The 23,037-nt window shown below is 27.5% G+C and overlaps 1 protein-coding gene and 1 long non-coding RNA gene across 2 annotated transcripts; both read right to left on the bottom strand.

The window, feature by feature from the left end:
• Nucleotides 1-217: 217 nt before the first annotated feature.
• Nucleotides 218-2,045, bottom strand: LOC124419887. The gene is made up of 4 exons (XR_006940875.1): nt 1,940-2,045; nt 939-1,019; nt 749-871; nt 218-648 (listed from the first exon to the last, which is right to left on the bottom strand). It is a non-coding gene; the product is annotated as an uncharacterized LOC124419887 (long non-coding RNA).
• A 14,260-nt stretch (nt 2,046-16,305) lies between these two features.
• Nucleotides 16,306-17,319, bottom strand: LOC124419633. The gene is made up of 3 exons (XM_046949839.1): nt 16,985-17,319; nt 16,729-16,851; nt 16,306-16,600 (listed from the first exon to the last, which is right to left on the bottom strand). The coding sequence occupies exons 1-3, from the start codon at nt 17,230-17,232 to the stop codon at nt 16,465-16,467; spliced, it is 507 nt and encodes a 168-aa protein (XP_046805795.1). The 5' UTR covers nt 17,233-17,319; the 3' UTR covers nt 16,306-16,464.
• Nucleotides 17,320-23,037: the final 5,718 nt, after the last annotated feature.

The following is a 23,037-nucleotide window of genomic DNA, read 5'->3' as shown; positions in this document are numbered from 1 at the left end:
ATGTTGCTCATTTGTAATAAAAATGTTTTAAACTGAAAATAACTAAATTCTTAAGTGATTCAAAAATATTATTCAAGAAAAAGTATTCATATAAATTAAAAGAAAATAAAATTATTTATTCTTCATATTATTATTATTCAGAAATTGTTTTAATTTTTAACAATATATATATTTTTTATTTCAATTAGAAAAACATTTTCTTGAGATATTAGTAGGATTTTAATGTCGTATGCATATGACGTACTTAACTTATTTTTTGTACATTTCATTAACAATATTGATTAGATAAAAAATATATAATTAATATGAGGTTTATATTGTTCATGTTAAATTGGTTTTTGTTTCCAAAAAAATTTATTAAGGAATTCAACGAAAAACGCTTTAATTAAGATACGGACGTTAGAATAATATTCAAAATAATTTTATATTACAATGTAAGGACTAACTCCTAAATAATTTTTTATTTTATAAATGGTTAAAGCTGTATTCATATTGGTAGCAACTTTTTCAATTCCTGTCCATAATGCTAGGAACAATTTTCCACCGAATTCGCGACTATTCATTTGTTTAAAATAAACGTCAAAAACTGAAACTGAATCCATATGTATGTTAATTTTTTTTTTCACAGAACTTGAGTTACATTTTTTACTAAATATCAAAGGAAAACACATATATGAAAATTTATAAACTAAAATGGGAGAGAATAAAATCGATGGATTAAAACCATTACATTCAAAAACATACATACCCTGCAGGAAATGAAGCGATAATTGTCTAAAAGATACTTTTACTTGTACAGTTGGCACTATTACAAAAGGGGTTAGAGTTTTTATGTAAAAATACTAGTTGAAGGGGCACCACTTGCAGAGCACTTTGATATTTGTTGGAAAAAAAAATAAGTTTTTTTAAATTATTAAAATAAAATGAAGAAAACTTACCAACATCTCCTTTTAATTCAGAGGATAAATATTGAATGACTGTTTAAGTCCACTTGCATGCAGAGCCGTATATAAATACATCTGTTAAATTTGAACATTATATCGAGTTTCTTATTTATTTTATCATACGCAAATATATTTAAGGCGATATCTTAACGCTATTTAATGGATATTATATGTATAACCCACGATATCAACATTCGTGGTGAGGATAGAAACTAGATTTTCTTTAAACTATTATGTTCTATTAGGTGCGAACACAAAAAAGGGAACTTTTTGGTACTTTTTCGTTTTTCAAAAAAATACTTTTTGGGTTTTCTATAACAATGAAACATGAAATTAAGTATTTAGAGCCCGGATTAGATGAATATTGAATCTAGAAAAATGAATTTAAGCATGTTGAGCCCAAAGAAAGTGATGTAAAAGAGTCAGTATAGTTTTTTTTAACACACCATGGTGAAGGGTATATAAGATTCGGCACAGCCGAATATAGAACTCTTACTTGTTTTTAAAACACACTCAATAATAGTTTGAGCATTAGGTTTACAGTTGGGCACTAGTACTGGCAATTTTTGTATTAGTAAAATACGAATATGTTACTACATACATTTCCTGCTGAGTATGTTCAATTTTACAGTACTTGAGATACATTTTTGTACGAAATATGAAAGGCCAATATATGAAGATTAATAATGAAGAAAGCGACGGGAAAAAAATTGTTGCTAATTAGGAATATAATAAAGTGTTTTATACACGAAAACGTATGTCGTGGAAACGTGGAATATGTCATATATTAAAGTCTAAAAGTCTTATAATAAAATAATTAAGTTTTTGAAATGAGAATTATTTAATGCAAACTTTAAGGGAGTTAATTAATTAGTTAGTTAGTCAGTCAGTCAGTTACTTAGTTAGTTGGTTAGTTAGTTAGTTAAAATCAAAAAATCTTTCTGAACTTTCATTTTGAAAAGTGGTAAAAAGTACAAAACTAAAGGTAGAATTACCTGAACGTTGCCGAAGAACAGAACATTTAAAAACGTAACGCTTTTCTTGGAAATAAACACAAAAGCTTTTAGGCGTTTTTTTAATATAAAGGTAAATTAATTAGCAATATCTTGCCTTTTTTGTTATTTCTTTAAGACTATTTTATGTAGGTATTTAAAAAAATCAAAAATTATAAAAAGCAAAAATAAATTACATAAATATTCAATCAGCTGTTCGAAACAGTGATGGTTATTGAGAGGCACTTTCTTTAAAATGTTAAGTAGAAAAAGTACCAAAAATAAAAAATATATGTGTATAAGTAATAGCGTTTAACTCATCAAGCGTTTTTTCCTGTTGTTTTAAATTATTTTCAACTTCTTTTAGAAAGTATTAAAAATTTAAAGCTACCTTTACTTGCATTTGCAAAATTGAAAGTATCGAGCTATATAATTTACATTAAATACAAATCAATGATTTTAAAAATATAAATTTTTAAACTAACGTGTGTGTGTAATAAGATGGAGCTCTCAAATGTATACCATTAGAAAGCCCAAATAGTTGTTTACAAAATTTTATGTAATATGAAGTAACGTTATATCGATATATTTTTCAGATAACAGAGATAACGCTTGGTTCTATAATTATAATTAGAAAGTATTTTAAATAGTTTAACTTTGATTTGTTGGAGTTTGATACGTTATTAACGTGTTTTCTATAAAAATTTATGTATACACATTACAAACATCACATACGCATCCTAAAATATTAAAAATATAAAAATTAAAATTTTTTTAATACAAATAAAAAAAGTATGAAAAAATGGATTTTGTACCACAGTTCTATTCTACATACAAAAGTGCCATCACTGTTCTACAAATGTTGCGTAAAAACCTTAAAAAATTCTATTTTATACAGATTGAAACGTTACGGCTACATTTCGGTAAGAATTCTCATTGTCTTTCCTTAATCAAAAACGATCAGCTGTCACGTTTTCTTACAGTTACAGTACGTTGCGCTTGGGTTATTCTACCTTAAGCGTATACTTAATATTTGTAATATCAATAAATATTTAACACTCATACGTACATTTTTATGGAATTTTGGCGATTTTTCGAATTTATTCACATTTTTATTTATGAATAAATAAATGTGTATGCGTTGAATACAACTATGTAAAAATTGTATATTTACATGAAACCCTACATATTTCTACAAAAAATAATAAAAACTGTATTAACGTCTTAAAACACATTAAATATTAACCGAAAAATAAAACACAGCAATTACATATGGAAACAATAAGAAAAACTTAATGAATGACTACATAAAACTTGTTTGAAAGAACAATAAAAAAAATCTACAATGATGTTCAGGAAAACTCATACTTGTCTCAGCAAATTTTATACATACATGAGAATACACAAAATAATTTGTATATCATGTATTAGGGAAGTATTTGCCATTATATTCAATCGTTTAGATGATATAGGTCATACGAATCTTTAATTGTTTTTGGTTGGATACGATAGCAAAATTTAGTATATCAAATATTGCAATATTCTCATATTCATTTATATAAAACCCACCCTAATGTATGTTTATGTGTTGGTAAATTTGTATATTTGTACGTTTCATTATTTGTGTTAAACTATAGTGTGAATATATTTATTTATGTACACATATAAGTATTTACTTTATATTAAAAGTAAAGCTCTTTTAATTTAGGTAATAAAACATATAAAACTTTATATTATACAATGCATATAAAACTTATTGCATATACAACTTAACTTACTAACACTATTAAGAAAATAACTCGAAAATTTGCCTGACATTTTGAAAGAAATAAAATTTTTGTGCTGAAAAGAAAATGCAAAAAAATTACAAAATGTTAAAGAATGGTTGACATGTGTCAACAATTGCAAACGGATTACTGCAGCAATGAAAGAATGACAATAAAGTTAAGGGCAAATCTAAAGTATACAAATTGAATAAAACTTTAGAAAAACTACAGAAACTGAAGACAAATTCTAGAATTTAAGATAACCATTTGTATTTTTTTTGGATTGTAAGAAAATTAGAAACAAATAGTTAATTATGATTTATAAATATTTGGAAATTTTAAACATAAATATAATTTTTACTAAATTTTGCCCTTTACTGCATGTGTTACTAATTCCAACACTTAAACATTGAATAAATATTAAATATGTACATGTACATTTGGGTAGCCCCAAAGTGGATGTTACTGATGTTCCTACCGAAAATTTAAATTTAGTTCCAATTAAAACATAGGACCCAAACAAATTTGTTAAATTTTGATTTATCACAACAGATTATTTTCATCTCGCTGCATGATTCTCTAAATTCCTGCAACTTCAAATTCTATCTTTCGTCTGCAGGTATTTATACCTCTGGCAAGCCTTCCAGAGCCTTGTGGTTGAATTTGACGTTAGTAGTCTACTTTCTCATGATGGCCCTAGCTGATGTTAATTGGAGCTTGATCAGTTTGTTTTCAAAGCTCCAGATTTGAGACTGTGACTAGAAGGAAAATTCGGAAAATGTATTTGATAAAAGCTTGTTAACTGCTCATCTCTCGACGAGATATGTGACATGTTTCGTAACCGTATTGAAATACAGCTTTTACATTGCAGCTAAAAACTTTATGTCTGTTAATGGAATTCTTAAGCTGAAATTATACGCATTGTCTTAATTTTCTTTATATTAAACCTTAAGCTGTTGATGTGATTTATAAATGACCTGGTCTAAAATCACCCTGCTAACATCTAATCTAGGGTTATAGACTCTTCTTTCATTTCAGTTGGAAACTTACTTTGCCTCCGTACATAGGGAGCAACCCTAATGTACATACAAACGTGTATTTGTGTGAATTCGTAGGAAACTTTTATTAGAGATAAAATAAATAAAATGTATTTTCAAAAGAGCTATATTTTCTGCAAACAAAAAAAATGTGTGCGTGTGTGTAACTTTTGACTTTTAGCAATTAATAAGAAATTATAACAAAGAATTTGCAAATATGCATACATATAATTTTAACACAGTTATATAATTTTGTTTAACGCTAGTAATTTGAATAGGTCGGAAAAAGTGAACACAAATGAAATAAAATAAAAAAAAAAAAAAAAATCAAGTAAATACTTAACAGTTTGACATGGTCGACCTTATAATACCCTACATCAATGAGTAAAAGGTTTTATATAGTCCTAGGCCTCCGGTAGATTAGTGGTTTGTGTTCTAGTCTTACAGACCGGAGGTGGTGAGTTCTATTCCCACCTAAGGCTCTGGTTAAGGAGCACACAATAGGTCCAATAGTGTCCTATTTCTGTGGATTTGATAAATCCTTCTTTATAAAACTAGTGGCTTCGGGTAGGTTAGTAATTAGTGTTCTAGTCTGTCAGACCGGAGGTGGTGGGTTCGATTTCTATCCTGACGCATTGGTTATATTGGGGACTAGGCAAAAAAATAGACCGATTTCAACATTAACAAGTAAGAAGTTATAGTCGGGCGAGACCGACCATATAATACCCTACACCTGTATACAAATAAAATGTGATTTTATTTACATAATAAAGCATTTAAGTTGAATTGTAGCTTGCTTCAGATATACTAAAGCCATTTACTGTTTAATAAAACTGTGGATATTTAAGTAAAATTTTGATGGGGGCTTTTAAGAGGGGCTAAGGTCAAATGAGGCCCTATAATTATAAAGATCATCAGGGTCATCAAGACTAGTATAGAACTTGGTTTGAACTTAAAAGCCCTATTTGGCGGCTTCAGTTCTATGGGGCCTATGTGAAATAATGGACCGATGTTAACTATTTTCAACAGGATTCATCTACAGTACCATAAAATATCATGTACCAAATTTCATTGAATTATCTCCATAATTGTGAGCTGTAGTTTGATTATAAAGTTTACTTGGACGGACAGACAGACGGACGGACATAGCTAAATCGACTCAAAAAATGATTCTGAGCCGATTAGTATACTTTAAACTGGGTATAGGACCAATATTATTGTGCGTTACAAACATCAACACAAACCCAATACATCCTCCCCACTAAAGTGGTGTAGGGTATAAAAAAAGATTGTATGTGCCAATGTTCATAAAATGATTCTAAAAATTACGACTTTTACCGTGTGGACAAGGTTGACATGAACACATAGACAGATGGACAGAAAGACAGATATAGCTTATATACTTTAAGTTCCAATATTTTTGGATTTAACAAACATCAACGCAAACACATATAATCTTCCCATCATAGTAGAGTAGGGTATAATTAAAAATATTTCTTTAAAATATCTTAATAGTGGCACACAAACTAGTTTGTTGAACCAGTAAATAAACAAAAGAAATTTAAGAATTAATGTTAAATAATTACATAAAGTGTGTAAATTTATTTGAAAATTAATTAAAATATACAAAGAATTAAATTTTGCTTACTTTATAATTTAAAGATTTTATCTTAAATTTTATTTTAACTCTATAAGAAAAATCACTTAAATTTGTTAAAATTTTAACGTAATAGAAAATAAATGTTTTCTTAACAATAAAAATTCAATTATAATATTTATTATGCCCATGACAACTGAAATTGTATATTTTATAATTCAAGTACCTTTAGCTATAAACTGTTGTACTTATTTGCAAACAAAAGAACATTATTATTATTATTGTTATTAAATAATCCAAATTATGTGATAATTACATTGTTAAATATTTAATTTATTTTAAATTGTTTTATTTTAATACACACAAAATGCTCTAAATAACAGTAAAATGGCAGAAATATAAACAGTGAGAGAAATGGCATGAAAACTCACACAATGTTTGTATAAATTAGAAAATTTATATGTAAATAATTATATTTCCAAAAAGGAAACGGAAACTTTAAATAATGTTATTATAATAAGGAAATATTTGAAAGGCCAACAAAAAAGAAGAAAACAAATAATTATAAAAATATAATACAATTATACAAGTCAACAAAATGAAGTTGTAAATGCTGAAACCAAATATGAAATCTTTTTCTTTTCTCTTTCACCCACAAATTTTAGGCGAAATGATATTGAATATTAAATTCATATATGACGGAGATTTTATTTATAAAGATTGGTCTTTCACCCCACCTTAAAGTATACCAATTGGGTCGGAATCACTTTCTAAGGCAATTTATCTATGTCTGTCCTTCCGTCTGTCTGCAGGCTACAGGTCGCATTTTCAAGATACTTTAATGAAAATTGGCACCTGATCTTCTTTTGGCTCAAGAACAAACGCTATTAAAATTATTGAAATCTGTTTATTATTTCGCCTATTCCCATACAACCATAGCACCAGAATAGGTATTTTGGGCTGAAAATATATTCTGGAATTAAGGAAAAATAAAAAAGTTTTTAATCATTTTAAAAATAATTCACTGACTGGTGTAGGGTATCATATGATCATGTCCGAAATGTATGTATATATGAGAATATATAACAGCTTAAATATTATTTTTTTCCGAAAGAACTTTTAAACTTTAGTTTAGAACAAAAAACAGGGCGGACTACCCTTTTTGAAGTTAGAGTCTTTAAATTTTACACAAGGATCTTAAGAAAAAATGGGCGGTCTTCGCCCTCCCATATGAATTAAATTTAAACAAGAATATCTTATATAACCATTATTCATTGTCGAAAAGAATTGCTTTCTTATAAAGAAACTTTAAATTTATGAAAAGATGATTCTGTTATTATTGAAAAAATTAAATTTATTTTTCGAATAGGGAATCCTTAAAAATTTTAGTTTTTTACAAAACTTGTTTATACTAAATTTCATCGCAGTACTCTTATTTCTAAGCCAGTAAGCCAGTGTTAAAGTAAATTTCTGAAGGGATCCTCATAGAAGTTAGTAGAGAGATTTTAATTCATAAAAAACTTTTTTATATGAACGTTAACTTGTCTATTTTCAATACTAAACAAATTATATCAATAGAAAATATCTATGCAAAATTTTAACTGTCTAGCTCATCCCATTTGGTAGCTATCTTGATTTCAACAGACAGATGGACGGACGGACGGATATTGCTACATCCTCTCAGAATCTAATAAGAACCCAGTATATATGGGAAATTCTCTTTTTAATTTAGGTTTTGGGTTAAAAAAAAATTATGGAATATTTTTAATAGCACATCAATCATGTTTTGCGTGGACTTTGTCTAACATCTTTTTAGCAAAAGCCGCCAATGTTATAGCGGTTTAAAGTTAATAGTTTAAAAAAGAATTACCAAAATTACGTTTTTACCTGAAACTCGTTAATATAAGCGTGGATTCAATTTACAACGAAGGACCCAAAATACAAATTAATTTAACCCAAATATTTTAAATATTCATAGATAAATTCGCTTTTTAAGAGTTTTTTCAATCACACATTTTTTATAGAATTTAACATTGGGTTTTAATTTATTTATGCATGAAGGCATTTTTTAAAAATTGCATTAAATCCAAAAAGGTTGTATTTTTTGCCATATTCCTCATAGCAACCTAAATCAATATAATTTTATTAATTTTAATTAGCGGGAAGGTTAGGCTCCATTAGTTTTTCTTTAAAGAAAAAACACTACGTTTTCTGCACACGAAAAACTTACATGCAAATAGTTTTTGTGGTTAGCCAATAACTGCTTGTTTATAATCATCTTCTGCTTCCAATTCTAAATTTAAATGAGCAAATAATAATAAAAACCGTTAAAATTAAAACCTGTATAAAGCTTGGAAATAAATTTCATACACATGACCCAAATTTTTTTAATGCATTTCATTCAAAATCGTCCTTTTTTCTAACGGCTTATCGATATACGATATACGCATCATTGACAGCTACTAGATTATTCAATTATTCGGGGTTTTGTCTTATTCGATTTATTCGACAAATAATTATTTGAGATTTTAAGTTGGCCGTTTAATAATCGGATAATTCAAAATTATTCCGTTAATCGAATAAAAGAAAAGTGGATGTTTTTTTGATAATATTATTTCTTTTCAACAATATTTTTCTTCAAATAACACACAAAATTATAATTTTCCACTTCTTTAAATTCAGTTCTATAAAAGTTTGTTAATTAAGTTTTTTCCACAAATATTAGAAATTTTTTTATTTTAATGTGAAATCCTCTTCTATATAAAGAAATAAATTTAATTGATGTTTTTGAGATTTATCAACGAGTTCCAGAATTCATACGTTCCAATGAACTAAAGTATAACTTTGTATTGCTGAAGAACTTTTTAGAAATACTTAAGAAACACAACACTGTTCTCCAAAACTGGATGTAGAAGTAAAGGCGATGTCACTATTTTAAAGATTTATTTTTAGTAATTCCTAGAAGTAGGTAAATTTTATTAAAATGTTTCTGAAGTATTGTTATAAAAATCATCCAATAAATATTCTTCATTATAGAAAAGAAATTAAGGACTTAATACATAAAAAATGTTTTATAAAAATATTGAACTTTGTATATGTATACAGTAATTTTACGGCTATATAATAAATTTTTCTAAATTATTCGGTTTATTCGTTATTTGAAATTTGGCAATTTTTATTTATTCTAGCGATTAATCGTCAAAAATTGATCGATTAACCGATCGACGATTAATCATTGGAATACCCTAACAGCTACCTATTAATGTTAAGTGTTACCAATTTTAATTAGAGGTTTAGGTGTGCTTCTTTGAAATATCTTGCAACTCAAAATACACCGCGTTTTTGGCGAAAGAAAAATTTTGATGAAATTTCTTTTGCAGTTAACATATCCCAGCTTATCTAAAATTAACTTTTAACTTTTTTAATACAAAAACCCAGTTTTTTTTTCGAACGTCTTATCGATTTTCGTATTTTCATCACTGTCAGCTACCGGTTGATGTATAAGGTTCACAATTAAAATAAGCGCGGTAGGTGTGCTTCATCGATTTTTGCGGTGAAAGAAACTTCGCATATTCTGTACACGAAAGGCCTTGATTGAACTTTTTTGATGCAAAATAAAAAATTAGAAATTTGCAGTTTGCATTTTTTTGTATTCGCTCTAAAATTTTTACATAATACTTTATCGCGGCTTTATGATTTCAACATGTAAAATTTAAAAGAATTTCGATCGCGCGATATTTAGGTATATTGAAGTTATGCTGTTAGTGTGCTTTGCAAAAAGCCCTTTTTCGAAACTTTCACGTTTGTTTTTCCAATATTTAAACTTCTCCCGCTGTGATACCTTCTAGAGCAAATTTTGGAGATAAACATAAAACGACGCGTAATTACAATGTCTACTTTCTCCCATTTATACATTTTGCATACCCGATGAGCCGCAAAAAACTACAAATTTTGTAAAATTGTACAAATTTGGTTTCAAAAGATTACCGTCGCGCAATTCTTTACTTATAAATGGTACAACATTTAAATATGGACTTTTGAAATTTAGTGTATACAGCTCCTATTAGCAAAATTGACTTTCTAAGTTGTAAGCCGCCCTCATAACATCAAAAAGTTGTAAAAAAAACTACTTGGTTTCAATCACTTTTTTGAGAAATTTAATTATTGAGTATTTATTTCTCCAACATGGAACTACTCTTGACCACAAAATTATTCTAGTATTCTTTCAAGTTTTGTGAATAAAAATCCGTATTCAGTTAATTTTCAAAATATTAAACGAAAAAAATATTTAATGCATAAAGTTGATTTCATAAAATTGTAAACAATAAAAAATTTTCCATTTATACTTTATACATATATTGAAGATAGAATTCTCTAATTTTGAACGAAGAACTCTGACAAGCACGTGAAAAAATGGGTAATAAATTGGCGGACTTTTATTAGAGTCAAATATTTATATCTGCTAAAATGCTAAAGCAGGAATCTTAAAAAATCATAAAATTATGTTTGTGTATATATTTACTTTAGGTAAGCAAAGCACACTAGGTATAACTAGTATAATTATAATAATATATTTTACGTTTAAGGGTCAATTTTGCTTTAGATTCTATAAACTATAATTTTTCAAATTTATTAACACCATACCTTTTAATTAAAATTTTTGCTGGGAAACTATTGCTTAGTTATTCTTAACATATAAATATACTTAAATGCAGACAGCATTCAATAGTCATTGAAAAGTATGTTGTTGTATCATTACAAATTCTTGTTGAACATAAATATATCTGCAATTTTTCGATACAATACCTAGAAGGACATCTGGGTAAAATGGAATATACTTATGAAAAAATAATTTGTCTACGTATAATAAATCTTCAAATCAAAATGTTAAACTTAAGTGATTTTCATTTTTATAAAAATTTTACTTAAACGTTTCTCTTTGCTGGAAATTCATGTTACAAATGTTCATGAAAAGTCTTTTTGACTTACATATGTATGTATGAATGTATGTATGTATGTATGTATGTATGTATGTATGTATGTATGTATGTATGTATGTATGTATGTATGTATGTATGTATGTATGTATGTATGTATGTATGTATGTTTTTCACTCAAAAATATAAAAGTCAAAAAACAAACAAATGATACAACATATTCAAAAATACCCATGTGTGTTTGTAGTTTATATGTTAACATATGTATTTTATTTTCTGTAATGTACTTGTTTGAATATCCATATCTTATGGATGACTGAACGAACGAGTGAGTGAATGAATGAAAATTTACATATGAAATCATAATTTAACGTGATTTATTTTATACTTTCATCAGTAATATCATTCTCAACGTATCATATGACGTTGTAAAAAAAACCAAAAATACATTGGTTGGTACCTTTCCTGGTATTCAATGAAATTTGTAGAAAAAATACCTTATACAACCAGAAATTTTGTTATTAGTAATTTTGTTTTAATAATAACAAAATCTTACCTTAGGATTCAATTAAAACTTTTGTTTTAAACAAAAAACTACTAACGGGAGGGCATTTTTTTAAGCTAGAATTTCTAATTAAAATAGTTTTGTAGCATTATAATTATTGCAAGGTCAAATGTAGTGCAATTGCTTTGGGCAAAAATATTAATAATTAATATAGTAAGAAATTATATTAGGACATGGTTGACCATGATTGATACTTTACACCAGGTAGGAGTTAAATTTTAATAATAAAATATTTTCTAAAGAAGTCTTAAACTTTGTATTAGGGCTAATAACATTTAATGAGGGACAGCTATTCAGAGAAACAGTTCTTGATTTCAACCATTTTTAATAGGATTTATCCTTGTATGTAAAACTATGAACGAACTTCATTAACTTATTTTGAAAATTGCGACTTCTAGGGTTTTACGTGACCACATAGACGGACGGACTAACATACAGACGGACATGGCTTAATTGACTCATATTCAGCAAAACACAAAAAATACTTTTTTTAATTTAAAGAAAATATTTGATTTATTTGTTATTTGAAATTTGGCAATTTTAATTTATTCGAACAGTTAATCAAATCAAATCAATGAATTAACCAATCGACGATTAATTTGAATACCCTAGTATGTATACATACATATTTACATAGAGTATGTGTACCAGTTATAAAAATCCAATAAAAATAAAAAATTTGGGAAAAACTTAAACCTCCAAAAGATTTATATATAACATTTTTCTGTGACTGTTTATATAAATTTGAGTATAATATATATACGCACATGTTATAAATATGTTCATACAAATGTCTGCATTGTATTTGACTGGACTACAGTGAGTATGATTGATATTTAATTTAAATCATCAGTTTTATTGTATACTTCTTTTTAAATTTATTGAAAAATTTTATTTTTAATATAAAAATTACTCAAGTATATTAAATGTTATATTATGATAAAATTGCATACATTGAAGGTAAAAAGAAATATAAATATACAATTTAGCTTTTGATTAATGGCATTGGTTATAAAATTTCAAAAAGTTTTTTTGCAACATTAAGCTGTCAAATATGAAAACAATTTCCAAAGAAACAAATTAGTTTTATAATGTTTTTAGCACCACATGAGCTCAATTTAACATTAGGTGAATAAAATTATATACATATTTATATATGTATAATAAAAAAAATATTAAAATATTATATTTGAAAAACCAAAAATTTAATTAAATTACCTATAATGTGCTGTCAAAAAATGCATATTAATAGCTACAGTTCTTTAAAAAAACTATTATTAAAAATAATTTTGAGAAGTTTTATCATTTAAATTTTTTTAATTTAATTTTTATACACGAGACTTAAACACCTTTGATGGTTAAAAAAAAAATAATAAATTTTGAGAAATTGTTAAATTTTTTAATTTTTTATTTTTATACAAAAGACTTAAACACCTTGAGTTGATTGGAAAAATTGAAGTCTAAAGAGTCCGTTGCCAAAAAAAATATATATTTTATGATTAACATATATAGTGAATAATGTATGGTTATATAATTATACCCTTCACCTTCGTGAGAAGGGTATATATAAGTTTGTCATTCCGTTTGTAATTTCTATAATATAATTTTCCGACCCTATAAAGTATATATTCTGGATCCTTATAGGTAGCGGAGATGATTAAGCCATGTCCGTCTGTCTGTCTGTCTGTATGTTTGTTGAAATCAGTTTTTAGAAGACCCCAGATATCTGGGAGATCCGAATCTTCCATAATTCTATCAGACATACGACCGGCAAGAACGCTATTTAAAATCAGCAAAATCGGTCCATAAATAACGGAGATATGAGCAAAAAACCGAGACAACCTCTGAAGATTTCATATAAAATTTAGATTTTTTATTCATGCTCAGACAGAAACTGCAAAAAACAAAAACAAAATACATAACAATACGGTAAATATTGTTATTGTAATTTGTTTATAAAAGCAGAGCAAGAGCAGCAGAGCAAGAGTAGCAGAGCGAGAGCAGCACTAATGTTTTGTTATTGGCTAGAAATATGAAATTAAGTATGTAGAGCCTGGATTAAGTGAGAACCTATAAAAGGGGACTTTCTGGTACTTTTTCGTTCTTCAAAAGGTATTTTTTGAAATTTCTATAATATTGAACCTAGAAACATGAAATTAAGTATGCATGGCCCGGATTAAGTGAGGACCCAAACAAGGGGAGTTTTTGGTACTTTTTCAGTTTTCAAAAGGTACTTTTTGCAATTTCTACAATATTGAACCTAGAAACATGAAATTAAGTATGCATGGCCCGGATTAAGTGAGGACCCAAACAAGGGGAGTTTTTGGTACTTTTTCGTTTTTCAAAAGGTACATTTTGCAATTTCTACAATATTGAACCTAGAAACATGTAATTAAGTATGTATGGCCCGGATTAAGTGAGGACCCATAAAAGGGGACTTTTTCGTTGTTCAAAAGGTACTTTTTGCAATTTCTACATTATTGAACCTAGAAACATTTAATTAAGTATGTATGGCCCGGATTAAGTGCGGACCCATAAAAGGGGACTTTTTGGTACTTTTTCGTTCTTCAAAAGGTACTTTTTGCAATTTCTACAATATTGAACCTAGAAACATGTAATTAAGTATGTATGGCCCGGATAAAGTGAGGACCCATACAAGGGGACTTTTTGGTACTTTTTCGTTTTTCAAAAGGTACTTTTTGCAATTTCTACAATATTGAACCTAGAAACATGTAATTAAGTATGTATGGCCCGGATTAAGTGAGGACCCATAAAAGGGGACTTTTTGGTACTTTTTCGTTCTTCAAAAGGTACTTTTTGCAATTTCTACAATATTGAACCTAGAAACATGTAATTAAGTATGTATGGCCCGGATTAAGTGAGGACCCATACAAGGGGACTTTTTGGTACTTTTTCGTTTTTCAAAAGGTACTTTTTGCAATTTCTACGATATTAAACCTAGAAACATGTAATTATGTATGTATGGCCCGGATTAAGTAAGGACCCATAAAAGGGGACTTTTTGGTACTTTTTCGTTTTTCAAAAGGTACTTTTTGCAATTTCTACGATATTAAACCTAGAAACATGTAATTAACATGTAATGGCCAGGATTAAGTGAGGACCCATGTAAGGGTACTTTTTGGTACTTTTTTATTCTTCAAAAGGTACTTTTTGAAATTTCTATAATATTGAACCTAGAAACATGTTATTAAGTTCGTATATCCCGGATTAAGTGAGAACCAGTAAAAGGGGACTTCTTGGTACTTTTTCGTTCTTCAAAAGGTACTTTTTACAATTTCTACAATATTGAACCTAGGAACATGTAATTAAGTTTGTATGGCCCGGATTAACTGAGGACCCATAGATGGGGACTTTTTGGTACTTTTTCGTTCTTCAAAAGGTACAAAAGGCTTTAAACACATCATGGTGAAGGGTATATAAGATTCGGCACAGCCGAATATAGAACTCTTACTTGTTTTAGTATACAATTTTCTCTGTATTTCTGGAAGGGGTTATACTCCAATTTTTTGTTGTGAAATTTAAGGTGAGCGGATAATAGCTTTAACAGTCATAACTGTTTTACAAATGCGAGTATGGTGATCTTAGTCATAGAATTAAAACATACCAAAAACCCTAAATTACCGACTTTTATTAACTCAAGATTCTTCATGTTTAATTTAAGTTTTTTTTTATTATAGAAAATTCAAAAAAGTACCCGTTCTGAAGAAAATTCTAAAAATTGCACAGAAACAAGTTCCAACATAAATACTTAGAACTGCTTTTATTGATAAAAGTTAATAATATTTATTAAAGTATAACAAGTAGTCCGACTCTCATTTACAGGAAATTACTCTCTCACATCTACGAGTGTCTGTTAATCTTGTCAAAACACTCAAATGTTTAACTTACTTTTTTTTGACACTTTTATAGATTTTACGCGAAATTACGGTTGTGCACACAAAATCTATAATTTTTGATTTATATTTTTATTATTATATAAAATACGCTAATAAAGGATTATTGTCTACTAAATATGGAAATGAATATTGCAGAAAAAAAGTAGAAAATTCAAAAAATTTCGTGATGTACAAACTGTTAAAATTCCGATTTTGGGCGACATTTTTTTATAGACCGAAAATTGCTGAACATATATATCAAATCCGAAAAGCAGACTCATAAAATGATTCTGACCCGATTGGTATACATTACACAGTGGGTGTAGAACCAACATTTTTAGATTCTACAAACATTAGCACAAAAGCATAATACACTCTTTAGTGGTGTAGCGTAGGGTATAAAAAAGAAAAACGTCTAAATAAGAAAATTCAATTGTACATGTAAAAACTGAAGTTCACTTCTACAATCGAATAGTAAGAAAATTTAAATATTTAAATCTCATCTAAATATACTTTTTGTATAAAAAAAAATCACCTATCAAAATGTAACTTTATTTCAATATATTTCATATTTTCATTTAAATCAATTTATTGTATTATCATCCAGTAAAAATGTTGATGTACACCTACATACATACGAACAAACAGAAACCACCTGATATATGGTAAATATTATAAAATAAATGTTAGTTTTTATCTGTATGTATATGACTGTACATATATGTTTGTATTATATAATTTTGGTGCTCATAATCCAATTTAAACGTTGACGTTCTTTACGCGTTAAACTGAAAAAATAACGTTGTGTATGGGCAATTTCACTGCGACTATGTAGAGGCGGCCAAATTGTAGTGATGCATAAATGTCTGATGTCGCGTAGTTGTCGTCATCAACATCGTTGTGGTAGTCATCGAAATTATTGGCAAAAATATGAAATAAGAAAAATAAATATTATATTGTAATAATGCAATTTTCGGTTGAATTAAATACAAACCTATTTAAACGTGCTGCTTCATAGCCGGTAGCCTGTTGGGCAATTAATTGTTCAATTTCATATTGGAAACGTTGTTCGTATAGTTTTTTGCTGGCATTATAACGATTGCGGCATTTAATAATACTGATGATGAAGATGACGGCAATGATGCATGGTTCGATGGACAGATGAAAAAAATGAATGTGTGAATTGATGTATAGATGATGTTTTCGTAAAATATTGCTTTGAGAATATTCATAAAAAATTAAATACTCACTAGGGTAACTGAAATTTACTAAAACTTGGCTGTAGACTAACATCTCTTTCATCTGGATGTTGTAATTCTTTTTTATAAATATTTTTTAGAATTTCTTTAAGATTTTCTCGTTTTTCCTCTTTCTCTCTGAGTTTTCTTTCAGCTGCTAATTCCTCTAGAGATTTTTGACTTTTTCTTGCGTAAGAGGAACGCCTACTACGCCGCTGGTCATTTATGGCAGATGTTTGAGTTTCTTCAAGCGTAGTCATAATTTAAATTCGTATTATAAAAAATAATTAAGGGAGAATATACGAAAATAAGTCAGTCACAAAATTAATTTTTGTTGATTATTTGTGTATTCTATATGTATGTATGTATATTAGGGTGTCCCGTGGATCATTTCTTTTTTATATGAATAACACTCAAACGATGAGAATTAATGTAGTAAGCACAAGAAAATCAAGTGAGAAATTATAGTGGGGTGAGGCCGATAGTCAGTCAGAAAGGCAGACTGACGGATGGACGGACAGACAGACAGACAGGCAGACGGACGGACGGACGGACGAACGGACTGACATAGCCCCACATAAGTGGTAGAGGTTACAAATTTATAAGATCGTACACATTATTACCCATTTACGTTTTCTTTTAGCCTAATACCCTACAGCTACATACAGCATCTTTACAAGCCTTTAGATTATTCCCATGTATGTTTTAAGTGTCTTTTATGCCATCAACTGTTTCCTCTTCGGGATTATTTTAATTCATAAAATTAATTTGGCTATTGTGGACTGCAATAAACAAGTTTAAAATCTCATTAACACACAAACACAAACCACCAATTCACACATTAATTTTAACACATCACCTACTGTTTGTGTAAATATAAACAAACTTATCACACATATTCTCATTTTACCATACACAAAGTAAATTTCCTTTTTTTTCTTTGAGGGGGGAGTGATTGAAGAAACACTTGTGTTCTGAATATATTTGACATGTTAAAGTGTTAATAAATTTTCTCAATTACCCTTGAGTAGCAAAAAATGGAAATAAAATATTATTCTTATATAATTTCTGCCTTAAATTTAAAATAATAATAATGATGATAATTTTTTCATAATTTAAAAATTTATTAATTATACTAAACTTTAATGTGTGAAAATAAATATTAATAGGAAAACTCTGTTAAGGAAAATAAGAGCTGTTTGAGAAATTTATAAGTATGTTGGTACATTATGTAAAGTACAGGATATTGTTGATATTGTGGATGTTGTACAGAAATATAAGTAAATAATATAAATACAGGAAATTATAATCAAAATATAATATAAAATATATGTATGTATGATGATAAGATATCAATGGGATGTTTGAATTTAAATTAAATGATTAACTTTTATGTGGATGTTACGACTATAGGGTTGTTCAGTATTTTCAGCAAAAAAAAAATTATATAAAAAAATAATTTTATTATATAACATCTTATGTATAGCTACTACATTACCTTTTGCATTACAAATGACTTATAATATAGTAACAGAATGAAAATAAAATAACTTTGCAAAACTTGGTAATGACTTGCAATTGTAACCACTTCCCTATTAACATACTTTTCAATGAATATTATATATCGTTCTGATTACATAGAAGTACTTAAATAACGTCTTAAAAAGTTCTATAAATACTTTCAATAGTCAATAGTCAGCATCATCGATAACACCATCAGACAAAAAGAGAAACAATTCGTTAGACATTAACCGAATGATATACGTCTGATGCTATAAATTTTAGCAAAAAATCTGTGTTTTTAGTTTTTCATTTTGTGATCCTGTGTGCTTTCAATAGAACTTCAAAGTTTTAAAAAGTACATTTTTCAAAAAATATTTAAAAATACTTTTACTAATCAAATAATGTCAAATTTGGTGTCAATCTAACAATAAGTGTTGGGAAATATTTTGTATTATTTTTATTTTATACTGTTTGGATGAAAATTAAGGGCCAAATAGACCACACAAGCCATAGAGAAACATAGAGGGGAAACCTGTCAAAATTTTTTTGAAAACATAAAGTAGGCTGTTCACACAATACTCGTAAGAATGACGAGTGTTTTCTCTTGAATTTGGGTCACCTACATCTTTTTATTTTGCCGAAGTTATGTAAAATTTAAAAAATAAATAAAAAATTGTTGTGGTGAAAATGTCAGAATAATAAATTAAAATGTCGTTACCCAGCAAACACAGAGTGTTCATGTAAAATCTAGAAAGGTTGTAAATCAAACTATTTTTAAATTTTAAAACTCTAAATCGAATGTAAACGTTAAATCAGTTTCTCTTTTAAAGAACAGTTAATGTTTAATATTAAATAAAATTAATAGCATTTTTAAAACGTTTGATTATGTGTTTGTTGGGTTATTTAATATGGGGAATATACTAATACTATCATAAGTTTTTCTACTACTACATTCAATCGACTTAGGTTTTTGACAACAGACTTAGGTTTCCGCTCTATATACTCTATGACACAAGCGGCATGCCAAACATACTAGTATTTTACGTTTGTGCAAGACTGTTGTGTAGAGTATGAGGGTGTTTCGTGTTTGTACAAATGCTTGCGGTTTGTTTGTACAAAAATTAACAAAAATTTTGATTTTTACAAAAACATATTATATTTATGAAATATAGATTTTTTTCAAAATCTATGTTTCAAAGAAAAATTTACATCTGTATCTTTGCAAGTCCACAAAAACGTAAAAAATCGGTGTTTGTACTAGCAATGTTTGTGTAGTGTGTGTTGAAATGAAAAAAGTATGTTTGTCAAGCCGCTTGTGTAGTCTATTTGGGCCTTTAGTCAAAAATGTTTTTTAAAATTCTTATCCTTAAAAATCTATTTAAATTTATTTTTTTAAAAAAATGTTGAAAGATTTTTTATACATATTTTGATCCCTACGGAATAAACTGAAAATAACACAAAAGATTTTAAACACTTTTTGTTATTTTGACATCAAATTTGGAATTGTTAAATCAGTAGATGTTTTTAAAATATTTTTTGAATAATTTGCTTTTTTAAACTTTGAAGTCCTTTTAAAATGACACAGGATTACGAAATGAAAAACTAAAAACGCAGATTTTAGTTTCAAAAGTATATCATCCGGTTCGTGTCAAATTTTGAGTGTCGGACGGTATAAGATATAAAAGTTTTATACGTTTTTACACTTAATTTACATTGACTGATATTTCTAATTACTTGAGCACGACTGTGGTAAGTACTTGCCTTAAATGTTATTGCAATGTTAACAAAAAAACTTAAATGCTAATGAAAGTATTTGCTGGGTAGGTATGGTGTAAAGTTATTTAATGGATAAAAAATAATTAATTAACCCTTATTGCACCGACAAGGGTTAATTCATTTGCACTGAATTAAACTGATATCTGTTATATTCTATCACCCACAATTTTCTCGCAAAATAGGATCTAATATCTAGTCTTTAAAAATATAATTACGAATAATGGTTAATTTTGGTTTTTGCCAACAAAAGCGTAAATTTATTTTAAATTGTTCTTAGGTTTTATTTAATTCGGTTAAAAAATGATAATATTTCACATTTTTCAATATAGCATACCTTGGGTTTGGTCTTCACAGTTTATAGGTTAATATAACTAAAACTATTACTGTATTCAACTAAAACTTTATGTTGAATTTTTCCTTAATTTCGTTATATTTAGATATCGACCTAATTTCATTACAATTATATTCTCTTCTTTATTGTCCATAACTCGTATGGACATTTTCTAAAAATTTTAAATTTTATTTAACAAAATTATTAGTCGTTAGAAATCGGAGTTTTAAAACTGTCGTCTGAAGGGGTTCATTCATTTATGATCATATCCCAAGTAGGGTTTATACTATCTAATGACGATAGAAATGTTCATATAAATATATTTGAAGCAATGGCATGGTTTCATTAAAATTCCCAAAATTTTTTAACATTTTTTAATATTTTTCATGCGACACTAATCGTTTTGCCTTTTTAGAGCAAAATTCATTTCTATTACTTAAAGACAAACGTTCGGAGGTAAAGCATGTCACTATTTGCAGAATTTTAGACTAAAAGCTTAAAAAGTATTTTCAAAATTTAAGAGATATCTTTACAATTTAATTCTCCATAACTCCATAAATCGTAGGGACATTTTCTGAAAATTTTAAATTTTATTTAAAATTTATTTATGAGCATATCCCAAGTAGGATTTACATTATCTAATGACTATAGAAACGTTCATATGAATATATTTGAAGCAATGGCATAGTTTCATTAAACTTCCCAAAATTTTTTAACATTTTTTAATATTTTTCATGCGACACTAATCGTTTTGCCTTTTTAGAGCAAAATTCATTTCTATAACTTAAATAAAAAAATTTAGAGGCAAAGACTCTCACTATTTGCAACTTCTGTAAAAAAACAGAATTTTAGACTAAAAGCGGAAAAGGTATTTGCATATTTTGATTTCCCTGGTTATTACCCTTATATTAATTGAATGACTTTACAAATATTTCTAAAAGACAGAAACCTTAATAATTTTGTGCTAGTTTAATCTTACTTGAAGTTTGTTAAACATGTGACATTTATTTTGGCAAATAAAAAGCCATACTGCCTACATACTTTTAGAAAATTCTATTGTTTTAGTTAATATATATAATTAAATAACAATCTAACAACACACATACTGATTACAGTGTTCGTAACTATCGACAAGCCCACAAATTTGACCAGCTGGTGATTTTCCTAAAACTTTAATATAAAATTAAATCATGTTTCTATGGGTGAAAATCATGAAACAATAGAAATATAAACAATGATTAAATATTTACTTAAATGCAATTGTGTGAAATGTTTATATTCTTATTGTTGTTTATGCAAACGTTTTCATAAATAAATATTTATTTTATTAAAGATTTATAAACAAGATATACTCCAACATTGGGTTTATAAATTGTAAATAAATTAAGAATTTGTTTATGAATAAGTCTTTTATTGTTCATACAAATAGTATTTATATTTGTAAATAGTTACATATACATATGTATGTATATGTAATGTTTATTACTCACATGTATATATCTATTGGTCCTCTTAAAATGTTAAGTACTTGCTAGCCAGACTACGGAAAGGAATAAGATTAAATTATAATTAAATGTATTCAAAAGTTAATTGAATGTTCTTTTGTAAAGGTTTGTTTAGGTAAAACAGATTCTGTAACTAGAGAAAGTTGGAGAATTTTAAATTTATGAATTTTAAATTTAATTTGTTTAGGACGTTAGTTTGTACAAAGAAAGACAAAGTATCTAAAACTAAGTTTTCATATAATAAATTAAATAATCATCTCATGTAGAGTATTTGTTAATTAATCTGTATATGGGGGACAAATAAAACACCTTTGTTAGTTAGAGGAAAGGATTTAATATGAAAACAAGTATGACCATATGATACCCTACAAGACCGACCATATTATACCCTACACCAGTGAGTATGTTAAAAATGTGGAATTTTTTTTAAATAATAAAGCATTTAAGTATTTTTTACGTTAATATTTTTACTTATTCTTGACAAAAAAAGAGATCTTTTAATAGAGGTAATATAGGTTTCTAAATTTGGTAGATGAATTAACGTCTACATTCGGTGTGAACGTTTGTATAAGAACTAGGAGAAATAATAGACTGATTTCAATCATTTTCAATAGCGTTCGTCCATTGGTCAAAAGAAGAGTGTGTGCCAAACATCATCAGACAGACGAACAGACAGACAGAGAGACAGACGGACGGACATAGGTAAATCGACTCAAAAAGTAATTCTAATATGTTTGGGTGTTACAAACATCAGCACAAATTCGATATGAATATATTTACATCGAATAACTAAAATAAATCCATACACATATTAAGTTAATTAGATGTAACATTTAATTTATTTATGCCCAAATTCTGTTAAACGATATTGGACGAATTTTCTTCCTCACACATTTGAGTATTTGTTTTTGAATTCTTGAAGACAATAATGGTTGTTGTCTGTGATAAAA

This window comes from Lucilia cuprina, chromosome 4 (assembly GCF_022045245.1).
Source record: "Lucilia cuprina isolate Lc7/37 chromosome 4, ASM2204524v1, whole genome shotgun sequence".
Classification (NCBI taxonomy): domain Eukaryota; kingdom Metazoa; phylum Arthropoda; class Insecta; order Diptera; family Calliphoridae; genus Lucilia; species Lucilia cuprina.
The sequence above is the reverse complement of the archived record's forward strand: the minus strand, read 5'-3'. Positions and strand labels throughout refer to the sequence as shown.

Coding starts and splice junctions, on each gene's coding strand:
- LOC124419633 (XM_046949839.1), bottom strand. CDS start 17,232: ATGACTACGCTTGAAGAAACTCAAACATCTGCCATAAATGACCAGCGG. Junction 16,852..16,984: donor AGTAAATTTCAGTTACCCTA/GTGAGTATTTAA, acceptor CTTCATCATCAG/TATTATTAAATGCCGCAATC. Junction 16,601..16,728: donor GAAGCAGCACGTTTAAATAG/GTTTGTATTTAA, acceptor ACGCGACATCAG/ACATTTATGCATCACTACAA.